The sequence below is a fragment of the Carassius gibelio genome, chromosome B7 (genome assembly GCF_023724105.1).
Source record: "Carassius gibelio isolate Cgi1373 ecotype wild population from Czech Republic chromosome B7, carGib1.2-hapl.c, whole genome shotgun sequence".
NCBI classification, from domain to species: Eukaryota; Metazoa; Chordata; class Actinopteri; order Cypriniformes; family Cyprinidae; genus Carassius; species Carassius gibelio.
Genome location: NC_068402.1, coordinates 18,933,550 through 18,958,299, shown reverse-complemented (window position 1 = coordinate 18,958,299; position 24,750 = coordinate 18,933,550). Strand labels below are relative to the sequence as shown.

General features: G+C 38.2%; 4 protein-coding genes across 8 annotated transcripts; 2 read left to right on the top strand and 2 right to left on the bottom strand.

Annotated features, from left to right (window-relative positions):
• Positions 1 to 111: 111 nt before the first annotated feature.
• zgc:110699 (uncharacterized protein LOC325371 homolog) lies at positions 112 to 4,509 on the bottom strand. 4 transcript variants are annotated; one of them, XM_052560014.1, is made up of 7 exons: positions 3,860 to 4,506; positions 3,567 to 3,644; positions 3,415 to 3,471; positions 3,213 to 3,286; positions 2,152 to 2,299; positions 1,682 to 1,775; positions 112 to 816 (listed from the first exon to the last, which is right to left on the bottom strand). In XM_052560014.1, coding segments are annotated over exons 1-7 (615 nt in total). In that variant the 5' UTR covers positions 3,861 to 4,506; the 3' UTR covers positions 112 to 653. The 4 variants fall into 4 exon arrangements, with proteins under 4 accessions (XP_052415974.1, XP_052415972.1, XP_052415973.1 ...); XM_052560012.1 differs by having other exon boundaries at positions 112 to 793; positions 3,567 to 3,662; positions 3,860 to 4,501; XM_052560013.1 differs by having other exon boundaries at positions 112 to 793; positions 3,860 to 4,500.
• Positions 4,510 to 4,857: 348 nt separating this feature from the next.
• On the bottom strand, positions 4,858 to 8,673 carry harbi1 (harbinger transposase derived 1). Its single transcript, XM_052560010.1, is given in 4 exon segments — positions 4,858 to 5,362; positions 5,460 to 5,576; positions 5,579 to 6,147; positions 8,563 to 8,673. Coding segments are annotated over 4 exon segments (1,095 nt in total). The 5' UTR covers positions 8,595 to 8,673; the 3' UTR covers positions 4,858 to 4,985.
• Positions 8,674 to 8,826: 153 nt separating this feature from the next.
• On the top strand, positions 8,827 to 22,359 carry atg13 (ATG13 autophagy related 13 homolog (S. cerevisiae)). Of its 2 annotated transcripts, XM_052560006.1 has the most exons (18): positions 8,827 to 9,043; positions 9,905 to 9,985; positions 10,093 to 10,173; positions 10,276 to 10,395; positions 10,509 to 10,555; positions 10,681 to 10,821; positions 10,940 to 10,980; positions 11,064 to 11,160; positions 15,796 to 15,894; positions 16,588 to 16,681; positions 17,262 to 17,360; positions 17,751 to 17,846; positions 18,040 to 18,179; positions 18,265 to 18,352; positions 18,996 to 19,073; positions 19,200 to 19,313; positions 21,031 to 21,159; positions 21,532 to 22,359. In XM_052560006.1, the coding sequence occupies exons 2-18, from the start codon at positions 9,917 to 9,919 to the stop codon at positions 21,607 to 21,609; spliced, it is 1,611 nt and encodes a 536-aa protein (XP_052415966.1). In that variant the 5' UTR covers positions 8,827 to 9,043; positions 9,905 to 9,916; the 3' UTR covers positions 21,610 to 22,359. The 2 variants fall into 2 exon arrangements, with proteins under 2 accessions (XP_052415966.1, XP_052415967.1); XM_052560007.1 differs by lacking the exon at positions 17,262 to 17,360 and having other exon boundaries at positions 8,828 to 9,043.
• Positions 22,360 to 22,615: 256 nt separating this feature from the next.
• On the top strand, positions 22,616 to 24,696 carry si:dkey-23n7.10 (SPRY domain-containing SOCS box protein 3). The gene is made up of 5 exons (XM_052560011.1): positions 22,616 to 22,794; positions 23,044 to 23,210; positions 23,511 to 23,642; positions 23,929 to 24,119; positions 24,206 to 24,696. The coding sequence occupies exons 2-5, from the start codon at positions 23,051 to 23,053 to the stop codon at positions 24,407 to 24,409; spliced, it is 687 nt and encodes a 228-aa protein (XP_052415971.1). The 5' UTR covers positions 22,616 to 22,794; positions 23,044 to 23,050; the 3' UTR covers positions 24,410 to 24,696.
• The last annotated feature ends 54 nt before the right edge of the window (positions 24,697 to 24,750 follow it).

Here is a 24,750-nt window from a genome sequence, read left to right as displayed (position 1 = left end):
TCATAGAGGCATGTGAGAATGAAATTGGATCAAAAGAGCATCAGAATACCAAGTCAGAAGAGACAGATCATCTGCCATTTTAAATATGACAAATCACACTAGACAAGCGCAGTCTATCAGAATACATTTAGTGCCTATAAACAAACATTTATGACTTCTCACACATAAAATTTATTTAAATACAGAATGATTATTGCACTGGAATGATGTCATTTACAGTGAAATTGATGCAAAATAAGAGGTACACTGATCTCAAGTGGTCAAATGGATCCATTTCAATTTTGAAATACTTTATAGTAAAACGGTTTAATGCACACAGAGGTTGGCTTACTGTAGAATCTCAACTTTGTTCTGTTTGTTGTTCCAACATGTCAGCTTCTGGTTCATTCAGTTACAAAAGTTTAAGGTGAGACTACTGTTTGTCCAAACAAGGAAAGACAGAGTTTTAAGGGATCCAGTGCACATTTAAAAAAATGCTTTATGTTTTCTGTCATACACACATAGCAATGTCCATGACACTATTTGGAAACCCATAAGGCACTTGTTCTCCGATAGGATACAGCACTACGGTAGTCATGTCTGAACTGCGTTTACTCTTTCTGGTCACCACTGCATGGTTTTACTCCTTGTGAGTTTGTTTTTGAGTGCATGTCTCATCTGCAGCATCCGTGAGCGCTTGTCCATAGCCAGCAGGTGGCGCTGGAACTCCTGACGCACCTCACGCACGAGCTGCGCGCACGCGGCCTCCACTGCCGAAGCGTCCTCTGCCACAGACAGCTCAAAGAAACTGCACCTGCACCACCAGTCAAACCCTGACTTTAACACACAGCAACGCCTTCAAATTCAAAACATTAACTGATGTAGTTCAGGCATTTAAATCAAACTGAAAATCATCTCAGTGTCTCCACAATCTGATGGGTAGTGAAGTGGATAAATCAAAATGTTTGATAAAAATGGATAATAATAAAATTAGGACAAAATCCTGTAGTAAATAACTAGCTTTTTTATTGTAAATTGTTTTGAGTAATCAATGGAGTGTAATGAAGTTAATTATACATTATTATAATTAAAATGCAGTGATGAACAAAATTATTAGAACACTAGCATTTTCTCAAAAAAAAAAAAAAAAAAAAAATCTTCTGCTGTAGTGTGTCAGTAGGTACCGGTAATATCATCTTACATTTCTAAACATTCATTTTTCCATTAATCGTAATAATGCAGTGAGTTTTTTGTTTGCACAAGGAGACTGACAACAGCTAGTGCTCCACACAGAGATCTGATCTCATCATCATAAGTCTGTCTGGAATAACATGAAGAAACAGAACAACCTGAGACAGACTCAATCCAGAACAACTGTGGAAATGTCTCCAAGATGCTTCAAGAAACCTGCCTTCAAAGCTACAGTACTGTTATAAGTTTTAGGCACTTACATAAAAATGCTGTTAAAAATAATGTCATAAATATATTTTATCATTTTATTTACTTCTATTAACTAAATTAAATCAACATTTGGTGTGACCATCCTTTGCATTTAAAGCAGTTTTTGCCCTTGCTGCACTTGCACATAGTTTTTCAGGTAGCTTTTGCAGGTTTCTTGAAGCATCTTGTAACCTATATTTGTATTTATTTCATACTATCACTTATAATTGTGGCGAAATCAGTAAGAGCAAAGCATACTGACCTCAGGTCTGAGGCTAAAGCCTGTCCCTCATCTGTCCTCACCACACGGCCGTTCTCCATGTCACATTTGTTGGCAACGATGACTGCTGGAATACCTAGAAGACACATACGCACACACAGACACAGAATGATGTAATGGATGCTGTGGCTCTGAAGAAGAACAGACTGCCATTAAAATGACAGTACCTGGAGATGGATGGCATAATAAAAGACTGCAGTGTTGTGATCCTCTCTCTCTTTATCTCTTTCCACATATCTATCTGTCATTTTCAAACTTACACTCACAGGCTGTATTGTTCTATATTAAGAGTTCATGCCTGAGGTGAAATCTCTGAACTGAGACCAATTAAGGCAGGCTGAGTCACACTGATGGATAACGGCGCTATTCGCTAGTTGGAGGGGCCATATACATAAACAGGACTACTCGCAGTAGCACTAAGAGCAGAACATCTGATCAAGTCTTAGCCTTACCAAGCGTTTGTTTGACGTGGTCAATCAGTCTCTTCAGGCGCGACACAGCCTCAAAACTGCTGCGGTCCGTCACGGAGTACATAATGAGAAACCCATCACCCCATTTAATGGAACTCTCCAGAGAGGACGCCGCAGGACCTACACATTCCTAAAAACAAACAGATCTGTGAGGATAGAGCAGATGCACATCTGGACTTTCAAAGATGTGATTCTAAAAGCAAATTTGAAGCACGAGGGATGTAAATTAAATCCACAGAACCAGAACATCCTGCTTCTCAAATGCAGTTGTTCTTAATCATGGTCCTCCAGTCGCAGCACTGCACATTTTGGATGTCTCCATTATTTAAAAGCATAGTTTTCCCAAAAATGAAACCCCACTGACTTTCATTGCAGACACAAAAATAGCCATACAATGTTTCAGTGTGCTGACAGACATTATTTTGTACTCCAGAAAGAAAGAAACCATACAGATTTGAAACAGCATGACGATGACAGAATTTTCATTTTTGGGTGAGCTATCCTTTTAACACACCTGATTTATATCATCAGCGCATTAGTACAGGCTCTAAGACATACACTGGGTGTATCAAAGTCATCCAAAACATCAGAACTGCTAGACTACTGCATTCACACAGATGGTAAAGCTTCAGTCAAATCCTATGACTTAACAAGTGCTGCTCTGCTGTGTAACATGATCAATGGCAGGCGGGCTGTTAAAGCCGCTCCACCACATGAAAGGAAAGGAATGGTTCAGAGAGTCCTGTGTCTCATCAGCTGTATGACAAGACAAGATCATCCTGCTGTGGATAAATATGACAGTATAAACAGCACGGCGGCAGATGCAGCGACAGAGATACACAGGGCAACTTTTTTGAGCAATGCTGCTTGAGCACTTTCCCAATGAGAATGGGTAACAAATTTCTCTCTGGATATTTTATATCGGTTGTGGGCCCGGTGTCTCATCAGGTTGCCCATTGACGGCAATATTTCCCAAACCTTCCGGGCAACATTGCTCAAAAAGTTGCCCTGTATATCATCAGCCTAAGATCTAGGCTCTGTACCTTATTAACAGTGTCTAAAATCTCCAGCTCAATCGCCTCCTTGTCCACAATTTTCTGACATCTGTAGGTGACCTCTAAAGACACAAAAGGTATATGGCATGTCATATGATGCAGATTACTTGACTACAATGCATTTGCACAAATGTTAAGAGCATGGAAACAGCTTCACAGCATCAGTGAGTTTGTATTTCATTTGTTTTACCCCTTTTATGTTCATACTCTCCAATGAAACGTCTGGTGATGAATCTGACACACAGAGCTGGAGTTTAAAAGAGAAAAACAGATCAGTTAAGAGTCATTGAGACCAACCAATAGTTATTAAACCTCCCAAAAAATAAAACACAGCAGTGTTACCTGTCTTCCCACAGTTATCTCTTCCCAGCACCACCAGTTTCGCCCTCAACATCTTCCGTACAGATTCTGACATGATCACTGTGGATAATATTATATCTGAATATAATAATAACACTCTTAGAGATATAGGCCAAATAAAAGACCGCAGCTACTGTTTGTAACAGGTGCTTTTTCTCGGGATAATCTTGACTGCACTTCCGCGACGATAAAGATGATAAATAAATGCGGCGGAGCAGAGATACAACTCTGTAAAAAAAAACCGAAAAGAAACAAAGTTCCCCAGAAATACTTACTTTGCTCCGCAAAGTTGTTAAAAGTGCGAACAGTGCTTGACTCTATATCACTGTGTTCCAGTGGAGACTCTTGAGGAGTTCATATGCTGCAGACTCTGCTACTTCTGCGCTCCCCGTCTGTCTGCTTTTCGTATAATGACATTAAAAATAGCGCGCGCGCGCACACACACACTATGGAAAGCACGTCATTGTTCAGCGTGGTTTCTCTTCTTATTCCACACATTCATATCCGGGCTCGGGTGCGAGACTCATTAATTAAACAACCAGCTGATTTATCGCCTTTGACAGTCGAGCCCCAGGAGCAGCAGAGACAGACCATTCGCTCTTCCGCAAACAAAACCATTAATTAACACGGACGAAAATTAAAGCTTTATATTTTTGCCCTGATATATCTTTTACTCAGATTACAGCATCAGTGCACCTGTGAGAAAGAAACTTCTAGTATGTAAGCGTTACTGATGACATGAACTAAACATAATTAACAATGTGAAAGAAGTTCATAAATAGCAAGAGGTTTGCCTTGTTTGGTTATTCATGGCAAATTAAATTTTTGAAACAAATAATGCACTTGGCAGAGATATAAACAGACACATCTACTGCCGAGGTGTCATTTATTAATTAAATAATTTTACAGGTCTGTCCGTTTCAGTAAAAAAAAAAATAATAATAATAATAAAATTATATATATATATATATATACATATACATATATATATATATATATATATATTGTTCACAAGACCAATAAAGAGTGGCAAACATCACATTCAAAAAGGGATAATTCACCCCAAAAATTCCATCGTCATTCTAAAATTTATACTCTCTTTTTTCTGTGGAACATTAAGATATTTTAAAAAAAAATCTCATAGTTTTTTATTTATTTACTTGCTTTATGATTACATTGGTGGTGACCAAAATATTCTTCAAAATATTATCTTTTATTTTCCACAGAAGGATCTGAGAAGTTGAGGAGACTAAATTATTAAATTATGATTAAATTACAATAATTATTTATTTATTTATTTATTTTTGGTGGAATATTCGTTAACAAAATGTTAGCATACAGGAAGACAATAGCATTTGTATCTTTAAAATAAAAAAATGAATGTTGAATTCCATTTTCATCTTAGCTAAAATGATTTTGGATGAGTTCCTGTCAAACTCTGAGAGCCTCTGGGTCGACTGTGTCAGTGGAAGCAATATCCTCCCCTGATTGGTCTGTGGCCTCAGTCCTCTCAAATGTCCAGGCATTGAGGACAGACTGCAGAGAAATATTATGTAGCCCACAGCAGGCCTGGATGATATGTGAGCATTTCTCTGGAGAATACTGCAGGTAACCTTTTGCCCCATCCAGGCATCGGAAACGTGTCTGAATGGCTCTGAATGTGCGGTCCACTATCTCGTGTGTCGTTGTGTGAGCCAGGTTATAGCGGTAGTCAGAAGGGGACTCCGGATTCTGCACTGGGGTCATCAGCCACTTTTTTATAGGGTAACGATTGTCACCTGGATGCGAAAAAAAGAAAACACACTTATATTTTCAAAGGAATCTTTGGCAGTGTTAAGAAAAGTCACTACGGCAACCAAACTATGTGTGTCTCACCTAAATGCCAACCTTCGTCATTGCCTTGCTCTTCAAACAGCTTTGCCACACTGTATTGCTTAAAGACAGCTCCATCTGTCAGACTACCTGGCCAATGTGTCTCAGCGCTCAGCAGCATCCTCTGGCATCGCAAACTAATTGGCAATTGATTGAGTGAAATCCTTTTTTATTTACATAGGAAGAGTCATCTGCATTTGGAGCTTTGATGGCTACATGCGCACAGTCCACTACTCCCAAGACATTAGGAATTCTTGCTATTCGGCAAAACTCCTCTTTAGACTGCTGCCTGGTGGCCTCATCCCTAGTGAAGCCAATAAACTCTGGTGCTTTCTCAATCAGAGCTTAAGTGACGTTAGAAACACAACGGCTCATGGAGGCCTGGCTGATGCCGATGGCATCTCCCATCTTGCTCTGGAAGGACCCGGTTGTGTAGAATCCCAGGGCTGCGAGTATCTGAACATCTGGGCTGATGGTTCGTGACCTCTGTCTCCGTCTCAACAAGCTGTCCTTTAGCAGTTCCACTAGGTAATAAATGAACTCACGTGGGAAGCCGAATGTTGTCAACAGAAATTCATCCGTCACTGTCTCGATATCAAATCGATCAAGTGTTTTGTGCCCCCGGCCATGCAGCAGCAGATCACAGTCTAGGATAGCAATAGAGATTACCATTCCACATACTCCAGAGGACCTGTGGGCAAATGGCACATGTGAATGTCATCTAGTGTCATGTAATGCCATGTCAATAACTAAAACATGATACATCCACATTTTGACATTTCTGGGCTTCTCAGAAGCAGAAGTCATCATAGTTGGGTAAAATTATATAGTAGTGGATGAAAACAACAAATATTACTTTTGCACACATGTACATTGTTCATGTGTGTGTTTGTGTAGTTACACACACAATATTATATATATTATTATAGTCATTTAGCAAACATTTTTATCCAAAGTAACTTACAAATGAGGACAATATTAGCAATCAAAACCTCGTAGCAAATATATATCATATATATATGAAGATGGCCAAGGACTCGGACTTGGGCAGGTCAATCCACCAGGAGGGAACAGTTATTGAAAAATTCTGAAGTAGTGAATTAAGGTAAAGGGGTGCAGAGCCAGTGGTGGTTTTGTATGCAAACATTAATGCCTTGAATTTTATGCGAGCATCTATTGGCAGCCAGTGCAAATTGATAAACAGTGATTTGACATGCGTTCTTTTCGGCTCATTAAAGATTCATCTTGAAGTTTTGGATTAATTGTTTGATACAATTGGCTGGAAGAGAGCACTGCGATAGTCCAGCCTGGACAGAACAAGAGCTTGAACAAGGATTTGTGAAGCATGTACCGAAAGTAAGGGTCTGATCTTCTTGATGTTGAATTAAGCAAATCTGCAGGACCGAACAGTTTTAGCAATGTGGTCTGAGAAAGTTAGCTGATCATCAATCATAACTCCGAGGTTTCTGGCTGTTTTTGAAGGAGTAATGGTTGATGTGCCTAACTGGATGGTGAAATTGTGATGAAATTATGGGTTTTCTGGAACCACAAGCTGTTCTGTATTGGCATGGTTGAGTTGAAGGTGATGGTCCATAATCCAGCAAGAAATGTCTGTTAGACAAGCTGAGATGCGAGCAGCTTTCATCGATTCATCAGGATGGATCGAGAGGTAGAGTTGAGTGTCATCAGCATAGCAGTGAATTGGTGCTCTGCATTTAACCCATCCAAGTTCACAAACACAGCAGTGAGAAGTGAACACACCGTGAACACACACCAGGAGCAGTGGGCAGCTATATTTCCAGCACCCGGGGAGCAACTGGGGGTTCAGTGCCTTGCTCAAGGGCACTTCAGCCATGGGTACTGAGGGTGGAAGAGAGCGCTGTTCATTCACTCCCCACCACCTACAACTCCTGCCATCACAGAGACTCGAACCTGCGACCGAAGTCCAACTCTCTAACCATTAGGCCACAGATGCCCCCAGTAGCTAGATGTTGCAACTTGGACACCTCACCACTCCGAGATACCTTGAAGGACCTATCTGAGAGGTAAGACTCAAACCACTCAAGTGCAGTTCCTGAGATGCCCTTTGCCAATAGGGTTGACAGTTGACGGATCTGGTGGTTAACAGTGTCAAAAGCAGCGGACAGATGCAGCAAGGTAAGTATTGAAGATTTGGAATCCACTCTTGCCAGTCTTTGGGCTTCAGCAGCTGAGAGCAAGGCAGTCTCAGTTGAATGTCCATTTCTGAAACCACTGGTTGTTGTTGAGGAGGTTGTTCTCTGTGAGAAAGGAAGGAAGATTTCAAGTGTTTTGCAATCAAATGAAGAAGGAAATCCGTCTGTAGTTAAAAAAAAAAAATCTGGGTTAAAAGTGGGTTTCTTAAAAAGTGGGGTTATACATGCCTGTCTAAATGCTGAAGGAAAAACTCAAGTGTTAAGGGATGTGTTAATGATGTGAGTGAGTGCAGGTACAACTGCAGGAGAAATGGCTTGAAGGAGATGAGACCGAAAAGGATCAAGCGGAAAAGTAGTAGGATAATTAGAAAGAATGAGTTTGGAGACTTCTGCCTCAGAGAGTGAAGAGAAGGATGTGAACGAGTGTATGTTTGCTGTTAAGATGTGTTTGACAGATTTGGGTGTGGAGAATAGTGCACTGATTGATTTAATTTCGTCACCTGTTAGAGTAGCTTAAATTGGGGGGTTGGGGGGTCAAAGAGCATAAGTTAGACGAATTATTCATTTTATTATGATAGTATGTATTTTTTTAGCAGTGGAGACTTTAGCAGAGGTATATATGCTAATTGTTTCTGCATGTAACGTTACCGCTTAATTTATTTCTTCAGTGTGTTACAACACAAGGTTAAAACAATGTTTTGACCTAGTCACATATTTTTTATTACAGCATTTGTATATCAGTGAATCTGAGCTGGTTATATAATCCAGTTCGTCGGCTGGTAAGCAGCTCAGTAACGTTACAGTATTTTAAACAAAACCGAACGCAACCAATTATTGAATTAAATTGTCTCAAGGTGAAAAGAAATGGTGTATTCCATAAACACAACGGTGGTGGAAACAGCCATAATGACTGAGAATGAGTTTCTCGTTACCTGCTATGGCGATTGTTTGTGTTCGCCGACATTGAAGTGGGACGTCATTCACGTAACAAATGTCCTGTTCAGGAACTGCACTTTCGATATTTGTAATGGTTGTTTTCAAAAAAAATAAAATAAGCGACGGTCGTTTAAGTGCATATAAAGATGTAACACATATATGAATGTCATTTTATTATATCATAATTGTATACACTTCTTCAATCAAATGTAAAAAATAAAATAAAATAAAACAACGAAAGTGTCGTGGCTGAATCAGTACAGGCAACACGTTCCATCCTGACCTAGCCAAACAAGCAAAATAAACAAAAATGCGGCGGCTGTCAATGTGTGTGACGTTGTGGTGCTAAGATGTGATTAATTGAAAATACTGGATCGTTTATGCTGTATTTTATAATTTCACGTAATCGGCCACGGTGTATCGCACACTTCTTCTACGTTACGTGTTAACAGTTAAATCTCCGCTCTGTGATGAGCTGTAAGTATATGCGCATGTTTTTCTAAGGGGTTAGCACTGGCTGCACACAAACAGATAAATAATTGTAAACAAATATGAGATGTTGTGACAGAGAGAAACAAATGGCAGGTCTACAGTTTTCAGATCTTGAGGCGGATTAACTGGCAGCTGTCATTTGACATTGATTGCTATAATGTTTAATGTTGTGTTGTGTAACTTAGTGCTGTGTTGTTGTTTTCTATTCAGAACATGTTTAAATGCCTAGAGGCGAGCTGCCGTAAAGACGTCAGTAAATTAGTTCATTATTACTATTAATAGAGTAGGATAGTGCAAGATGAACCCACTCTATTTTTTTCCTCTTGAGTAAAGAAGCCACACTCTATAGAATAGTCTTTTAATATCGACACTTTTAAGAGTTTGTTAGTCAAAACACTTTTGAGGTTAACTTAAATCTAATTTGGTATCTTTGGAAATAGTGATATATGTGTATATATATGTATATATATACATACATACATGTATAATTTATATGTAAGTTCTATGAGTTATATGTACATTTCCGACACCTTTGCTATTCATTCAGTCCTGCATTGTCTGCCATCAGTCATTCAGATATTCAACAAAATTGTCAAAGTACAATTTTATATAGATGATGCAGTATTTTACATTATAACACTCATCTTGTACATGTTGTATCGAAATATGTTACTCTTTTAAAATATGTTAAACGGACATTGTTATTAAGTGAGCTTTTTCCTCCATCTTACTATACTAATTGACCTGACTTGCATTTAAGTATATTATGTACTTTTTCAGTCTAATAGTGTTATTTGTAACTGCTTTTTCACTGTGTGCTGTGGAAACTCTCTTTGTATATCTTAGGTGCGTGCGGCAATGGATAGTGATCTGAGCCCACAGGACAAGAAAGACTTGGATAAATTCATCAAATTCTTTGCCTTGAAGGTGATTACATTAAACACTTACAGTACTAAGGGTATCATTGCATGCATGAAATCTGGTATCCCAGGTGACAGGGTGAGGACATCCTTTGCTTTATGTGTTTCTTTCAGACAGTGCAAATTATAGTTCAAGCCCGGCTTGGAGAGAAGATCAGCACTTGCTCTTCTTCATCACCGACAGGGTCAGACTGGGTAAGACACATCCAGGATACTTCACATACAGCGGCCATATTTTGTTTACATCATAACTAACATGAGATCTGCACATCTGGTTGTTTTCATGTTTTTATTCAGTTTAATCTGGCAATAAAAGACATCCCAGAGGTGACTCATGAAGCAAAAAAAGCTCTCGCCGGACAACTGCCAGGCATCGGCCGATCCATGTGTGTGGAGATCTCCCTCAAAACCTCAGAGGTCTTGTCTTTCTTTCAGTTCATCATCAATATAATAAAAGGATCATGACAAAATGCCCAACTTAATAAAAAGATGTTTACTTGAGTATTAATAAGTTGTGTTTACCCATGCAGGGAGACTCCATGGAGCTGGAGACATGGTGTTTGGAAATGAATGAAAAGTGAGCACACACAGTTCCCCTATATAGACAGGAGCTTAAAACTGCTCTGTGTTGAGATTGATACATTATCAGCAAGTCAATATTTACTTTACTGGGGCATGACTCGGGTTTGCATTTTCTTCCAGGTGTGATAAGGACATTAAAGTGTCCTATACAGTTTATAATCGGCTGTCTCTGCTGCTCAAGTCTTTGCTGGCCATCACAAGGGTGACACCTGCTTACAAGCTTTCACGTAAACAAGGACATGATTATGTCATACTCTACAGGTACTCAACGGACTTTCTTTTACACTCCACAAAGCCTTATATTGCCTGATACATGAGTTCATAGAGCGGGGAAAAGGATATCATATACAGTCAGATTTGATTAATATCTCTTTGATAGGATCTATTTTGGAGAAGTCCAACTGACAGGTCTCGGGGAAGGTAATAGTTTGGAGGGCTCTCTTCAAAGTACTAATAAAGGATGTGTAGATGTTCTGTAGTAACTTCTTCACTCCTCTCTGTAGGGTTCCAGACAGTGCGAGTGGGTATCGTAGGCACTCCCATAGGCACCATTACTTTGTCCTGCGCATATCGCACTAATTTGGCCCTCATGTCTTCAAGGTATGCATTACGTCTTCCTGTGTGCAAGTGCTGGGTCATAAACTGTTTTGAATTACACAACCAGTATGACATTTTAAAAACCAGCATACCGGTAAAAGTGCCTAAACAGCGTTACAGCATTGTGAATTGAGAGTTGACCATTAAAGGTGCTGTAGGGAACTTTTGTAAAAAAATATTTTTTACATATTTGTAAAACCTGTCATTATGTCCTGACAGTAGAATATGAGACAGATAATCTGTGAAAAAAATCAAGCTCCTCTGGCTCCTCCCATTGCTCCTATTTCCATTTGCAGAAACTCCATCGCTCCCGGTAAAAAATAACCAATCAGAGCTGCGGTCCGTAACTTTGTTTGTGTTCAAAATTTAGAAAAATCTATATAATAAGCGAGTAAACCATGAATCCATTTTCCAAACCGTGTTTTTGGCTTGTCCTGAATCACTAGGGTGCACCTATAATAAGTGTTTATATTCTGACTATCTTAGATTGCTTCAGGGGTACCGCGGCGGAGTAACCCAGTACCTTTGTGATTCTTCATAGACATAAACAGAGAGAAGTAGTTCCGTCTACAATGTTCTTCCGCAAGACGCAAGCAGTTCTGTTTATTAACCGCTAGAGCGTCAAAAGTTCCCCACCGCAGCTTTAACTCAACGTGCAAATATTGCGGCAGTTACATTCACAGCACATTAAAGCATCTTAACTACTTGACCTGGACAAACTGTTTTACTCTTATAGTAGAACATGGTTGCAGTGACAGTAATTGTTCTAAATAAATAAATCTTGATTTATTTCAGGAGTGCAAAATAATGCATGATATTTTGAACAGAATAAAAACACTTAAACATATTCAATCACATCTGCTGCACACAGCTTCACTGAACAGCATCTATTATTAAGCCTTATAGTCCAAATTGTGCTTACTTGAAGTGTTGATATATTTATACATGTCTACTTCATATTTCTTCATACATGATACATTTTTATTCATTTTCCATTGATTTATGCTAAATTACGTTTTCTACCTATTAGATTGTTTTATTAACCTCTACACCTACACCAACCCTGAACCTACCCCTTACAATAATACAAAAATTAAGTAATTATTGTTGTACAGTGGTCCCAGTAGCTGCAGGTGTATCTCTTCTAGCCTAGATCCTGCTTCCAGTGCTGTCTGTCTGTGTTTTCTCTTCCACCATCACTGTTCTGACTTGGAGGAAGCTTCTTTGTTGCTCATAATGTCAATCATATCACGCCCACCCTCTTATGACGAACTTCCACTTGATGGGTAAATAAAGGGTTAATGTATACTGGGTATTCCATGTAATGCCAGAATAATGGCTGAATAAAAACGAAAGAATAATGATGATTATTCTCATGCCTGGCAGAGGTCACACTGTAAAGAGGAGAGAATACTGTAGCAGGCAGAGCAAGCTCACTGTTCACGATGAATGAAATATTGGAAGATAATCCTCAATACTGAATTGGGAGTGGGGGTTATATGAATGTATTTCTGAGGTGAGCTTCAGTCTTCAGAAAAGTTTAGATGGTATTTTTCTTTTCATCTTTCCTCCATTTAATGCATATTAAAGTAGTTTCTTCAGGGGCGTGTCTAGGGGGAGGCTGGGGGAGGCAATGCCTCCCCTAGGATAAGCCTTGCCTCCCCTGAGAAATTATCTGTCCCTCTGATGATAAATTAAAACTTAAAAGTGGATTGTTTTGTGCATATTTTTCCATAGCTTGCAGATGGGTCTGATCCAACAAAAATCCAGTTTGGCGCTGTTTGACAGTGCGCGCTTCGGGGGTACGCGCTCAGAAAAAGTGCATCATGTGAGAACAGAACGCTAATTGAAATGTTTACCTGGCAGAACTTTAAAGCAGTGGCGTGTCCAGAAGGGTGGCAAAAAAATGAGATTTGCCACCCCAAAACAGCGTATTGGATCGAAGTGCATTGACAGCTGAACAGCTTGATTTTGTCCTCGATTTCTGCCGAGGGTAGGATGTTAATAGTTTTGGTTGTGGGCGATAAAAATGTCTCTACAATCTGCTTTCGAAGAAATATCATTGCATTGTGTGCTGCGCACATTCTATCAACTGCAGTTCTGGCCCAGCGGGATTAATATACTGCAACATACATTAACATCACAGTTAACTCATTCACATTTTTTTTTTTTGCATATGTCTAGATCCTTACTGGTTATTTAAACGTTTAATTCGTTCGTGTCCTTTTCTGACGTGCGGTTTTTCTGAGCACAAAGTGCGGCCCGAAAACGAAAAAGACCTTCGAACTGAGCCTGATGTGATTGCTAAGTTATGTTTTGTGCTAATACTGTCAAAACACACAAGGTTTATGTATAGACTATGTTTAAAATGAAAGTAAACAACTGAAATAAACAGATGCATATTATTGAATATTAGAGGCGCGCAGGTCTTAAAGGGACAGTAGGCTACATGCTGCCGTGTGAATTAAAGGGATAGATCACCCTAAAATTTTATTTCTGTCATTGTTTATACACTCACATGTTGTCCAAAACCTATATTAACTTCTTTCTTGTGCTGAAAGCAAAGTAAGATATTTTGAAAAATTAGGATAACCAAACAGTTGCTGGTCCACATTGACTTTTATAGTAGGGGGAAAATTACAGTGGAAGTCTCATTCAGATTTTTTTTTTCTTCACTATTTAAATTTTTGGGTGAATTATATGTTAATGAAACAACAAACACACAGAGAAAAATCAATACTCGTGACTGAAAAACTTTAATTCAGTTGCTTTAATGGGAATCAGTGTATATAGTTTTTATTTTTATATTTGTTCATTACATTTTTTTAATGCTCCTGCTAAATACACCCCTTGTACCTGAAAATGAAGCACTTTATTTGTATAATATCTGTATTTGTAATGTGTATCTTTGTTCTCATTTTTTAATAACAAAGATAAAATAATGACAAAGATTTTAATCCATGCACTTTGGCCTAAATATCTGCCACACTCTTTCATATTTTGTTACCTTAAAAGGCTTTATAATAGGTAAATTAGTTTGGCTGTGATGCTCAAACAGCTTGCAAAATAGAAAAACCAACATGACAAATATGATAAAATCATGGTATTTCTGAAAAACAAAACAAAAATTGTTTGATTTTTATTATATCACCCACCCCTGAGGGAGACCAAACCCATACAGACTCCAACCCCCCATAAAATAATAATAATATTTGCCTATGGCAAGCACCACTAATAAAAAAAAAAAAAAAAAAAAATATATATATATATATATATATATATATATATATATATATATATATATATATATATATATATAAAAAGTTATGTTGCCTCTGCTAATAATAACATAATTGAAATTCTTATAGTTTTACAAAAATAGCTATTATTTCAACTCTCTAAATCTCCTGACACCCTGTAGCCTAATATATTTCTAGGCCTACATGTTTACATTTATTCATTTAGCAGACACTTTTATCCAAAGCCACTAACAACCAGAGAATAACATTCAAATACTGTTCTCATACTGTTCAAATGAGAATATCAAAAAAAAATTTTTTACCTGGGGCCGCATTCACAAAGAAACTTATAAGAGGCTACAAGTAGCTCCTAACTGTTGAATTTAAGAGAAACTCCTACAAATAATGACTGCTAATGTGTTTTACTAGGAATAATTCACGAAGCATTTCAGCCCTAAAAGTAGCATCTACTTCTGGACCAGCTTAAAAGAAGAAACAAATTAATTAACCTCCTGTCTATACAAATGTGATGTAAGATTCATTTAAAGAACTCTCTTGTCCTTCTCGGTAACCTACTTGTGTAACACGTCTTCTCACAAGCAAACACCTGTCAGTCATTATCAGGCAAACACCGTGATCTGTTATATATATGAATCTGTCATATCTGTTGACCTGGTTTTAACTTTTATGTGACAGCCCTATAGTCTAATAGGGGCCCTGTGCCTATCTCTGGGTTCCTGGCTTAGAAAAAGATATGCATTAAAAAAGATTGTGTGTAATATAGCTTAATTTTGTGCCGATATTTTCAGTTGTCTATGTTGCCCCCCCAAACAAGCCAAATGCCCCCCCAAACATGACATCCTGCTAACCCCTCTGAGTTTCTTAAAGGCAGTTCTGCTTTGTTAACAGCAGTAACCAGGGAATCGCTATGCTGCTGCTACCCCTTAGCGCCACCTGCTGTCAGAGAGAGAATTTGCATTCCCATGCAGCCCATTTGCTATTTTTGCTATTCTTGCTATTCTTGCAGATATGTTTTATGTAGTACACTTTCAAAAAGCTAAAGTCAGCCCCTTCTATTTTTGCTTTAAATTGTGAAATTATACCTAATATCTAATTTAGATCAAAAACTGCTCCAGCATCATCTTTGTTTGGATTGTGATCAAAACGCAATGGTTGCATTTCATGCATTCGGATTCATATAAAGGCACACACAAAACCCCATGATAAAATGTGAAACTGTCACAATCCTAAAAAAAAAAAAAAAAAAAAAAAAAAAAAAACTGTGATACAGATTTTTGGACAAACTGTCCAGCACTAGTGCAACACATTCAAACATTCAAATATTCTGGATCGTTTTGGAGTTGTGTTGTAAAAGATATTGTCCTTGTGTGTCTCGCAGGCAATTTGAGAGGACAGGCCCTATCATGGGTATCATCATTGATCATTTTGTGGAGCGTCCCTTCACTAATATGGCACACATGCATCCCTGCAGTTACAGGTGTGTAAAAATAGACACATAATCACATTATAGATACTTGTGCTACTGTTCAGAGGTTTGGGGTGAGAAAGTTTTTTTTTTTTATTACTTTTTCATTATTATTATTTTTTTTTTTTACAAAAGCACAAATTGATCAAAAGTGAAAATGAATATTTTTACAATGTTACAAAACAGTTCTATTTAGAATAATTGCTGTTCTTTCTATTCATCAAAGAGTATAAAAAAAACACAATATACAAAATATTCAGTAAGTACTAAACAAAAATAAAATTATAATATGAAATGTTTCTTAGGCACCAAATGGGCATATTAGAATGATTTCTGAAGTAATGGCAACTGGAAATTCAGCTTCATCATCACAGAAATAAATATTTGTATATTGAGATAGAAAAATGGTAATAATATTTCACTTTATTACTGTTTTAACTGTACATTTGGTCTAATATATTTTGACTAATTTCCAAAACATTTTAAAAATCTTACAAACCCCAAACTGTTTTGTATACCGCAGTATAAAATATCACCTGCATTGTTATTAAAAGCATAACTAACAATTTTTAGCATTCAGAATAAGTTGGAATTAAACCAATTAATAATCATAAAAAACAGGTTTGATAGTATTGATTGAAAGGGATTCAAACTGATGACTCCGCTTTCTTGTCCTGGCCTCTAACCAGCTCTTTTCTCTCTCAGAGCGCCTGGAGAAGATGAAGGAGGGACATATGCAGGAATAGAAGACTCTCAGGAGGTGTGCAACACATCTTTTTCCACCTCCCCACCATCGCAGGTAATGCCGTCTCTATCACCTTTCCATCTATCCCATTAAATAGAAGCCTTCAGCACCTTCCTTGTACAAGCCAGGCTTCAGTGCAGGTGCAGTGCAGCCAGTCATTAAGAGATGAACTGTTAACCTCTCACAGTGGATACGCTGTTTTCATTCACGAGTCTCTTTCAGCAGTTCCCTGATGAGAGGCTCTCATTCTTAAATCATGATTTATAGTTTTTATATTCCTCCAGCCATGAATATGATTACAGTACAAGTACAGTACATTTCCTCCCTATACTTAGTTGTCGTCTTTTCATTTTTTTCTTTTTGCTGTGTTTGATTAGTCTTGATCAGTGTTGTCTTTAACTAAATTCACTCATTTCCAAAGCTGAAATAAACGAAGGCAAAATAAAATATAACATTTTATATATTTTAAAAAGTATATAAATACTGGCCTTGGTGTACATGCTTCAATACAAAAGGGTTCAAAAATCTTCAGACTAGCGTCAAAGTCATTTATCTGAACATGGAATCCTTTCTGTGGTAGTGCTCACATTGCTGTTGCCCTTGTGTTTCTTTCTTTCTTTCTGTGTGCACATAGTGTGTATGTACATTAAGTCAGGCACATTTTAAGACACCTAAGTCGACTCTGATGGCCAAACTGAAGGTTCCCCTCTTGGGGCTTGGCATCTCACAGCAAGTGAGTCCAGTGTGTGTGAGAGAGAAGTGTGTGTACACGCATGCAACTGATAGATGAATTAAAATAAAAAGTGTGTGTGGCCTGCCCCAGTAACCTACACTCCGTTGCTTACCCTTCATAACCTTGTATAACCTTTTAATGAATAGGGTTATACAGTATCACTCAAACAAAAGACTGTTTAAGCACTGCTCTGACAAAAGCCCACAATCACTGCTGCCTTCTCCTTGATCTGACCTGCCTGCTGTTTTACTTGTGTGTTTGCTCTGATAACTACTCTTATCCTTCTAGCTCCCTGCTCTGATGTGAGGTTTATACAGGACCAGACTTAAAAAGCCCTCTTGATCTGACATTTGACTCTTGTTGTGATCTGAATCTCTCTCTGTCTCTCAGCTGTACAGCTCTCGTCTCTCATATCAGACTCCTGCCCTGGGAACTGTGGATTTGTGCCATCATACGGGTTGTACTGCTGCTGCACATCCTCACCAGGTACAGCACACAACAACACACCAGTGCTTACGCATTACGCACATGTAAAGCACCACTGTCCCTATCATAACTTCATGCACCTCATCTCTTCTGATGTCGAACAGCTGCTTGGAATGATTTGCACCTGTTTACAGAAGTGTGTGTTGTTTTGACCTGACTTGAGGTGACAAAGTATGTGTGTCTTTCTAATCAGATGGTTGTGCCCGGCAAAGAAGGTGGAGTCCCACAGGTGCCGGATCAGCCTACTCATGGCACTGCAGCTGAGCATAGTCGTATCCCATCATGCCCCACTGGACATTCCCCTCAGCCGGCACCGCCCACATCTTGTAGTAGGTGAGCGTGTGAGAAGAATCAGAAAATGCTGTTCAATGCAGTTCAGCAAAATGTGATTCCATGTTTGTGTGTGTGTGTGTGGTAGCGAGGTGAAGACTGTGTCCCCCTCTGATGCTCTAGAGTCCAACTTCACCAGGAAAGTTGGAGCTTTTGTCAACAAACCCACCACTCAGGTTAGAATACATTAATAATATATAATAACTTATAAAACTAAAAATGATCTTCATGTACATTCAAATAGTTCTTACATTCTTATAAAAATCTACATGAACTACTGAGCAGTTAAGCATACAGTTATCATTCAGAAGTTTGCGTTCAGTGAGGTTTTTTTATGTTTTTGAAAAGAGTATCTTATCCTCACAACAGAATTTTCAGCATCATTACTCTTCAGTGTTACATGATGCTTCAGACAACAATCTAATATTCAAGAAAGCTTTCCTCTTATTATCATTATTGTCAGTGTTGAGCCACATAGCGCGCCTGAATTTTGTGAACATTTGCTTCTGATTTGTTTTAATGAATCAAAAGTTCAAAATAACAGCATTTATTTGAAATAGAAATCTTTTTGTAACATTTAAAATGTTGTAACTGACATTTGTTAAGCTGAGTGCATTCTTTCTGACTACATTTATTTTTAATTGTAAAGACCCCAAACCTTTGAAGGGTAGTGTATATATATTAATCTTGAATTTGTTAATATTATTAAGTCAACACTTGATAGTAACTAAGTACATAGTATAAGAAGTATTACTGATAAGTGCAAAGTCACTGTCATGTTCTTTGGGAGGTGAAAATGCATTCTGATGTGTAACTCAGGTGACAACAACCAGTTTGGATCTTCCTTTTGCTGCATTCGCTCCAAGAGCCTGTGACCTGCAGGAGAATGACCCAATGGTATTAAAAGCAAAAAACACCCATACTTAAGTATACATTTCAAATGAAGAAACGCCGCTGCATCGTCCACTGTCTTCTCGGGTCTTTTTGTGTGTGTGAGTTAGAGGTGTTTTTCTCTGTTTGCAGGTGCACCCTCCTCCATCCCCGGCTCCTTCATCTCCTTTGCAAAGCAGCCTGCACTCGAACAGCTCGAGCCACAGCGGGGGGCAGCCACAAGACGACTTTGTCATGGTTGACTTTGTAAGTGCACCAACACATAATAAAAATACACCTATCAAGATCTACTTTCCTCTCCAGATATTGAGAGCTCTGAAATATTGAGCATATTGAAAGGCACTGCATCAGTACATTGAGTAAATAGGAACTGTTGAGTACCAGAGAGGTGGGGACTGGTAGGCATTATGTTGTTTTTGATTCCTCTTGTGAGAGGTTTGACAGCAGAAAAAAGTTTTATCAAGCCCTTGAAAGAGCATCTAGCAGGGCTTCATGTTCTCCGGCACTTTGCTGGATTTCCAGCATGCAGCATTTGTCTGTGGAAAAAAATAATCCTACATTAAAAGAGATTTAAATCTTGTTGATTGTTGATCATTTTCATTCATGCATTCGCCTACCAATGGTATGAGAGGAGCAGCTTTGACTCTCAACCAAACTAACATTACTAGCCAATCAGAATGTTTTGCTCTTATAAACACAAGACGTGCATAATAGTATTCAGTTGCATCCATAGACTGTATAAAAACAGGTCACATCCCTGATGAATGGAGAAACACAACAAAAAGCTGCGAGGCGCAATGGTCAAAGATGTCCATCTAGTGCATGTTTACATAGAAAAGTGAATTACAAAGCAGCAAAGCTTTGTAAACAGCTCAGAGTAATCATGTCATCTCCATATGAACCATATGGTTGCCAGAACATATTCACCTGTTCACACACGATCTATTATTACAGTGAAGACTGTATGTGTGAAAGGGGCTAAATTCTTCCTCTGTATACACTGTATACAGTATACACTGCTGAATTTGTATTGCTTAATGTCATCTGGAAAAACTGTGTGCATTATCTCACTAGATTTATAATGTAAATCATTGAAAACCTTTGCCAACACAGGAGAATACATCAACATATGTCTAAATACGCTATGTATTGTACATGACGGCTTTCAAAATAAACGTTTCTGCATGTGGCCAAATATGAAAATGTAATGGATCACGCTGTAGAGAGAAATGTCACCAGGCCATTGGCGCCCTATGCAGGTTTTATACATAATGTACTTAAGTTGGTTTTGTTCACGTTATTTATAGGCCTATTTCATTAGGTCAATCATATATTCATGAAAAAGAAAATCAGTTTGAATAAAGAAAGCAATAACTTTGCCATATCATGTTAAAGTTTTCACAGTCATTGCATTCTTTGCATGTGCTGCCCGGCCCCCGGAAAAAAGTTCAGGCTCAGGATTTTTTTTTGTTAACCCTTGATCTAGTGATCCAGACAAGTCAAATATTCATCAGAAAAAAAGAAACTTAGACTCTGACCTGAGAGAAAGCTACATCTGCTTGATGCTTAATGAATCTGAAGAAGACCTTGCTTTCCTTTTATTTGAATTTCATAAATGCACTGTTAAATGCTGCATTATACAATGCCAATTTGAATATAAAGAGGTGATGTTGCATAAGAGATATCCAAAGAGACCTGCTTGATCATGTTAGTTTTCTGAATGACAGAGCAGCATTGTTCTGGTGTTGATCAGAGATCTAGTGTTGGGCTAAAATCAATACAAATGTTTCTAGAGAAGTAAAAAAAAATCTCTTAATATAATACAAACATGAAAATCTAACTTAAATCTTCAGAATTGTTTGAAAATTACAAGCAGTTGAATTTGATTAATAAGTGTTTGGTAAAAGCTAAATATGGTCCATATTTTGTTTAATGATCAGTTCTGTGATTGTGTGCCAAACAGAAACCAGCATTCTCTAAGGATGACCTTCTGCCAATGGATCTGGGAACTTTCTATCGAGAGTTTCAAAACCCTCCTCAACTTGCAAGCCTGTCCATCGATGTCAGCGCTCAGTCAATGGCTGAGGATCTGGTGAGAAACATAACAATAACAAATTCTTGTCAAAGCACATACTGAACATTTTTGCAGTCTATATGGGACAGGTTGACCTTTAAAGTTAGAAAGGCATACAAAGAGAAGAGACACAGAGAGTAATCATATACTGTAGGTATAATTACATTACAGATTTGACAGTTTTAGCACCAAATCAGGGTTGGTGTTAAAGTGTGTGGATAATAAAATTAAGAACTCTTGAAATAATTGCAAGTATTTTTTTTTATATGTAGTTCACTTAAGACAGAATCTGTGTACAAATTATACATAGGGTGACTTATTCCCATTTATGCCATAGTAACATTGTGTTCATTATTAGTTGTTTGTTAAAGTGAACATGTATTTTTGCAGGACTCTCTTCCAGAGAAACTGGCCATTTATGAGAAGAACATTGACGAGTTTGATGCGTTTGTGGACACGCTACAATAAAACAGAACAGAGATTGCATCCTTCACAACTTCTTTACTCCTCTTGCTTCCTTCCCTGATGCGTCCCTCACTGGATGTCTACATTAACCATGTTTTGTGTCAGTTTTTCCTTGTGCAATGAGCTATGAAGAGAATCATCATTCAAGAAAAATAAGTGAACTGTATAAGGAGAAGCAGCATCTGTTACAGAACAGAGGAAAATATCATTTCCAACCCTTGTATTTATTAAAATAGCAGAATTGTGTAAGTGAAGCTCACTGTAATGAATGTATAAACCTGTACCAGTCTTTATTTTTGTTTTGCTCATCACAACATGTGCAGTTCACTGACGTCACTGAAGCAGATTTCTCTCATTCTACCACTGGCACCATCTGAATTCTCTAACAGTGTTAATTCAAGGGAAAAAAACTTGAATTATCTAAGAATATGTCAAGTTTTTGTTTCATAGGTTTAAACATGAACAACAATAGAAGTGAACACTGACAACAGTGAAGTGAGCCTATGCTTACCTGCTTCCTGTAAGGGCATTTTACCATAACTTTTCACTTTTATTTTTTATTTTTTAGTTAGGGACAGTTTATCATTACTACTCACCAGGTCTTTAAACGCTGAGGAATGCTTTTTAAAAAAAGCTTATTTTGGCAAGTCGTTAGGAGCTGGACCTTCTTTTATTATTTTAAGTGTCTCCTTTCTCTCTGCGCTTTGTCAATATGGCATGTAAATGTTGTTTAATAAACTGATTTATTTCAAACAGGCCTTTTTTGTTTGTTTGTTTCCCCTATATGCTGAACTGGTCTAAAACATTGCGTCTTCTCTAGGCAACCCTTGGAGTTCACTAGCTAATGAATATTCGTTCGCTCGACGTTCGCCCAGCGGATTGGCGAAGGCCTGGCTCATGAATATTAATTAGGGTGCGTTACTGGAAGGCCACCAAGCAGCGTCAGCATTGGCTTTTTAAAAATTCATAAGCGCTGAAATACACGCCTACTTCCATATTTAGATAAATCCAGTGTTGTTTTGACAGCAGTTGTGAAATGTTTTTCTATCGTCCAGCTGTCTGAACACCCACATGTAAAACTGACTGTGCCGTCTTTATTTATTTTTAAAAGCGGATTTCAAGTGACTAAAAGAAAGTTTTGGGTTCTTCTTCATTACATATCGGATTACATAACTTAGTGTACACTTGGTAAGTCACGTATGTTTTCTTTGTACTATGTGTGATGTGTACGTCGTGCTCACTCGTCTAAATGATCTCCGCGCTTTGAAATATCAAGCTAACGTTAGAGCTTTGTAATAACTTATGCATATTAACTTGGAAATATTCAAATGATAGCAAACTAGTTTCTTCTTTAGGTAATGGGGATATTGGGTAACTGAAAGGTTTTGTTGTTGTTGTAAGGTTACAGTGATATGTATGATAATCTGTGTGTTGTAGAGAGCAAATGTTGCGCTCTTTTAGAGGTCACTCTTGGGAGAGTTGGGAGTGGGATCCGGACAGTAAATCTCCTGATGCTCATCTGTCTCTGTGCCGACAAGCCGTCTATTTTCATATCAGCCCTCTGCTGGACAGTCAAGGGACTGCTGGGGTCAGAGGCACCAAAGGTGAGACTAGCGAGAAACAGCACTGCTTTTGTTGTCCATAAGTCAGATAGTTTTATTATTGTCAAATATAGTGTTACATTTAATCAGGCTGATGCTGTTTTAGGAGTATAGTGATAAGAAGTGCTAGGTTCCTTTGCATTAAGCCTGGTTCAAGTTAATTCTTAACCAGCAATTGTAATGTTAGTTAGGCTTTTATAACTCTCTAGTATTGTTCAGTAGTCCAGAGGATAACTATCATGTTGCGGTAGATTTTCTGATAATAATTGATTATCACAGGATAACTCATATTTCTGTGTAAAGGTTTCACCCATGGTGAGCATTACTGGGAGATTGAGTTCCTTGAGCCTCCATATGGAAGCTCTGTGATGGTGGGGGTCGGTACCCAAAATGCACTTCTGCACACAGGGGATCAAAAATTTGTTAACCTCATAGGTGAGTCATGTTCCTGTTAGGAATGCTCATATTTTTCTTCAACCAAATCAGCCCAGCCCAGCTCCACTCAGCACAGACATAAACTCCCTCAGGTTGATTGTACTTGGCAACCTAAAAAAGAATGATGTCTAATTATCAAACAGGAATTTTGTCCCATCAAACGCCGCATAGATAAACAAAGGAGGAAAAGAACAGAACAAGCAGAGCGCACAAAAGCACACTAAGTTTTTCTTTGAATCGTTGAAACTTTGTTATTGTTCTGATTGTCCTGTTTCTCTCTTCAAAGGCATCGACAGTGAGAGTTGGGGTCTATCATACAAAGGCTTCATCTGGCATAATGGGAGGAGTCGAAAATACACAGAGCCTTTTTATGAACAAAATACAGTCCTTGGGCTTTTGCTGGACTTGAGCGCTGGAACACTGACGTTCTTCCGGAATGGAGTGAACCTCGGGGTGGCCTTCACTGGCCTGGTGCAGGTAAATAGCACTGCACTGAGGATGTAGAAGTACTGCATGTAAGTTATATGTGGGGATTTCTCCTGGAACTTCTGTGTTTCCTGCAGGTCAGCGAGGCTCTGTATCCTCTGGTGAGCTCTACAGCCCCTGAAACTGAGCTTCAGCTGGGTGTGAGGAGCCAGAGAATCTCCTCCCTACAGGAACAGTGCATTCACATCATCACACAGTCCCTCTCACATTATAGACATGCACATGCATTACCATTACCCACATCTCTACTCTGTCAAATACACACACATTCACATTTATAAGCAGGGCAAAACCTGTTTCTCCAGCTTCAAATAACACATAAATTATTGCTTAAATCGAACAAAAACAGCATGTGTGACCTTTAATTTAATCATGTTGCCGTTTGTATTCTTAATTAATATGCCATTTCTGCTCTTTCTAGATGATGTCGTTGGCAATTGTTGTGTTCCAAAATAAGATATAATTACTTGTATGTATAATTAGTTTTTTTATATTCTCAGGGCAGTTATTTTGGAGACAATTATGTAAAATATATAATTAAATATATCTTTCTGCTTTTATAAGAAAACTGTGGTAACGTTTTATTTTCCTCTATTCCTATTTATTTCCTTTATTTTATGTT

Coding starts and splice junctions, on each gene's coding strand:
- zgc:110699 (XM_052560013.1), bottom strand. Junction 3,472..3,566: donor AGATAACTGTGGGAAGACAG/GTAACACTGCTG, acceptor TTTAAACTCCAG/CTCTGTGTGTCAGATTCATC. Junction 1,776..2,151: donor CCACGTCAAACAAACGCTTG/GTAAGGCTAAGA, acceptor TGTGTCTTCTAG/GTATTCCAGCAGTCATCGTT.
- atg13 (XM_052560006.1), top strand. CDS start 9,917: ATGGATAGTGATCTGAGCCCACAGGACAAGAAAGACTTGGATAAATTC. Junction 10,822..10,939: donor GATTATGTCATACTCTACAG/GTACTCAACGGA, acceptor TCTCTTTGATAG/GATCTATTTTGGAGAAGTCC. Junction 15,895..16,587: donor ATGCATCCCTGCAGTTACAG/GTGTGTAAAAAT, acceptor TTTCTCTCTCAG/AGCGCCTGGAGAAGATGAAG.
- si:dkey-23n7.10 (XM_052560011.1), top strand. CDS start 23,051: ATGTTGCGCTCTTTTAGAGGTCACTCTTGGGAGAGTTGGGAGTGGGAT. Junction 23,211..23,510: donor TGGGGTCAGAGGCACCAAAG/GTGAGACTAGCG, acceptor TTCTGTGTAAAG/GTTTCACCCATGGTGAGCAT. Junction 23,643..23,928: donor AAAATTTGTTAACCTCATAG/GTGAGTCATGTT, acceptor CTCTCTTCAAAG/GCATCGACAGTGAGAGTTGG.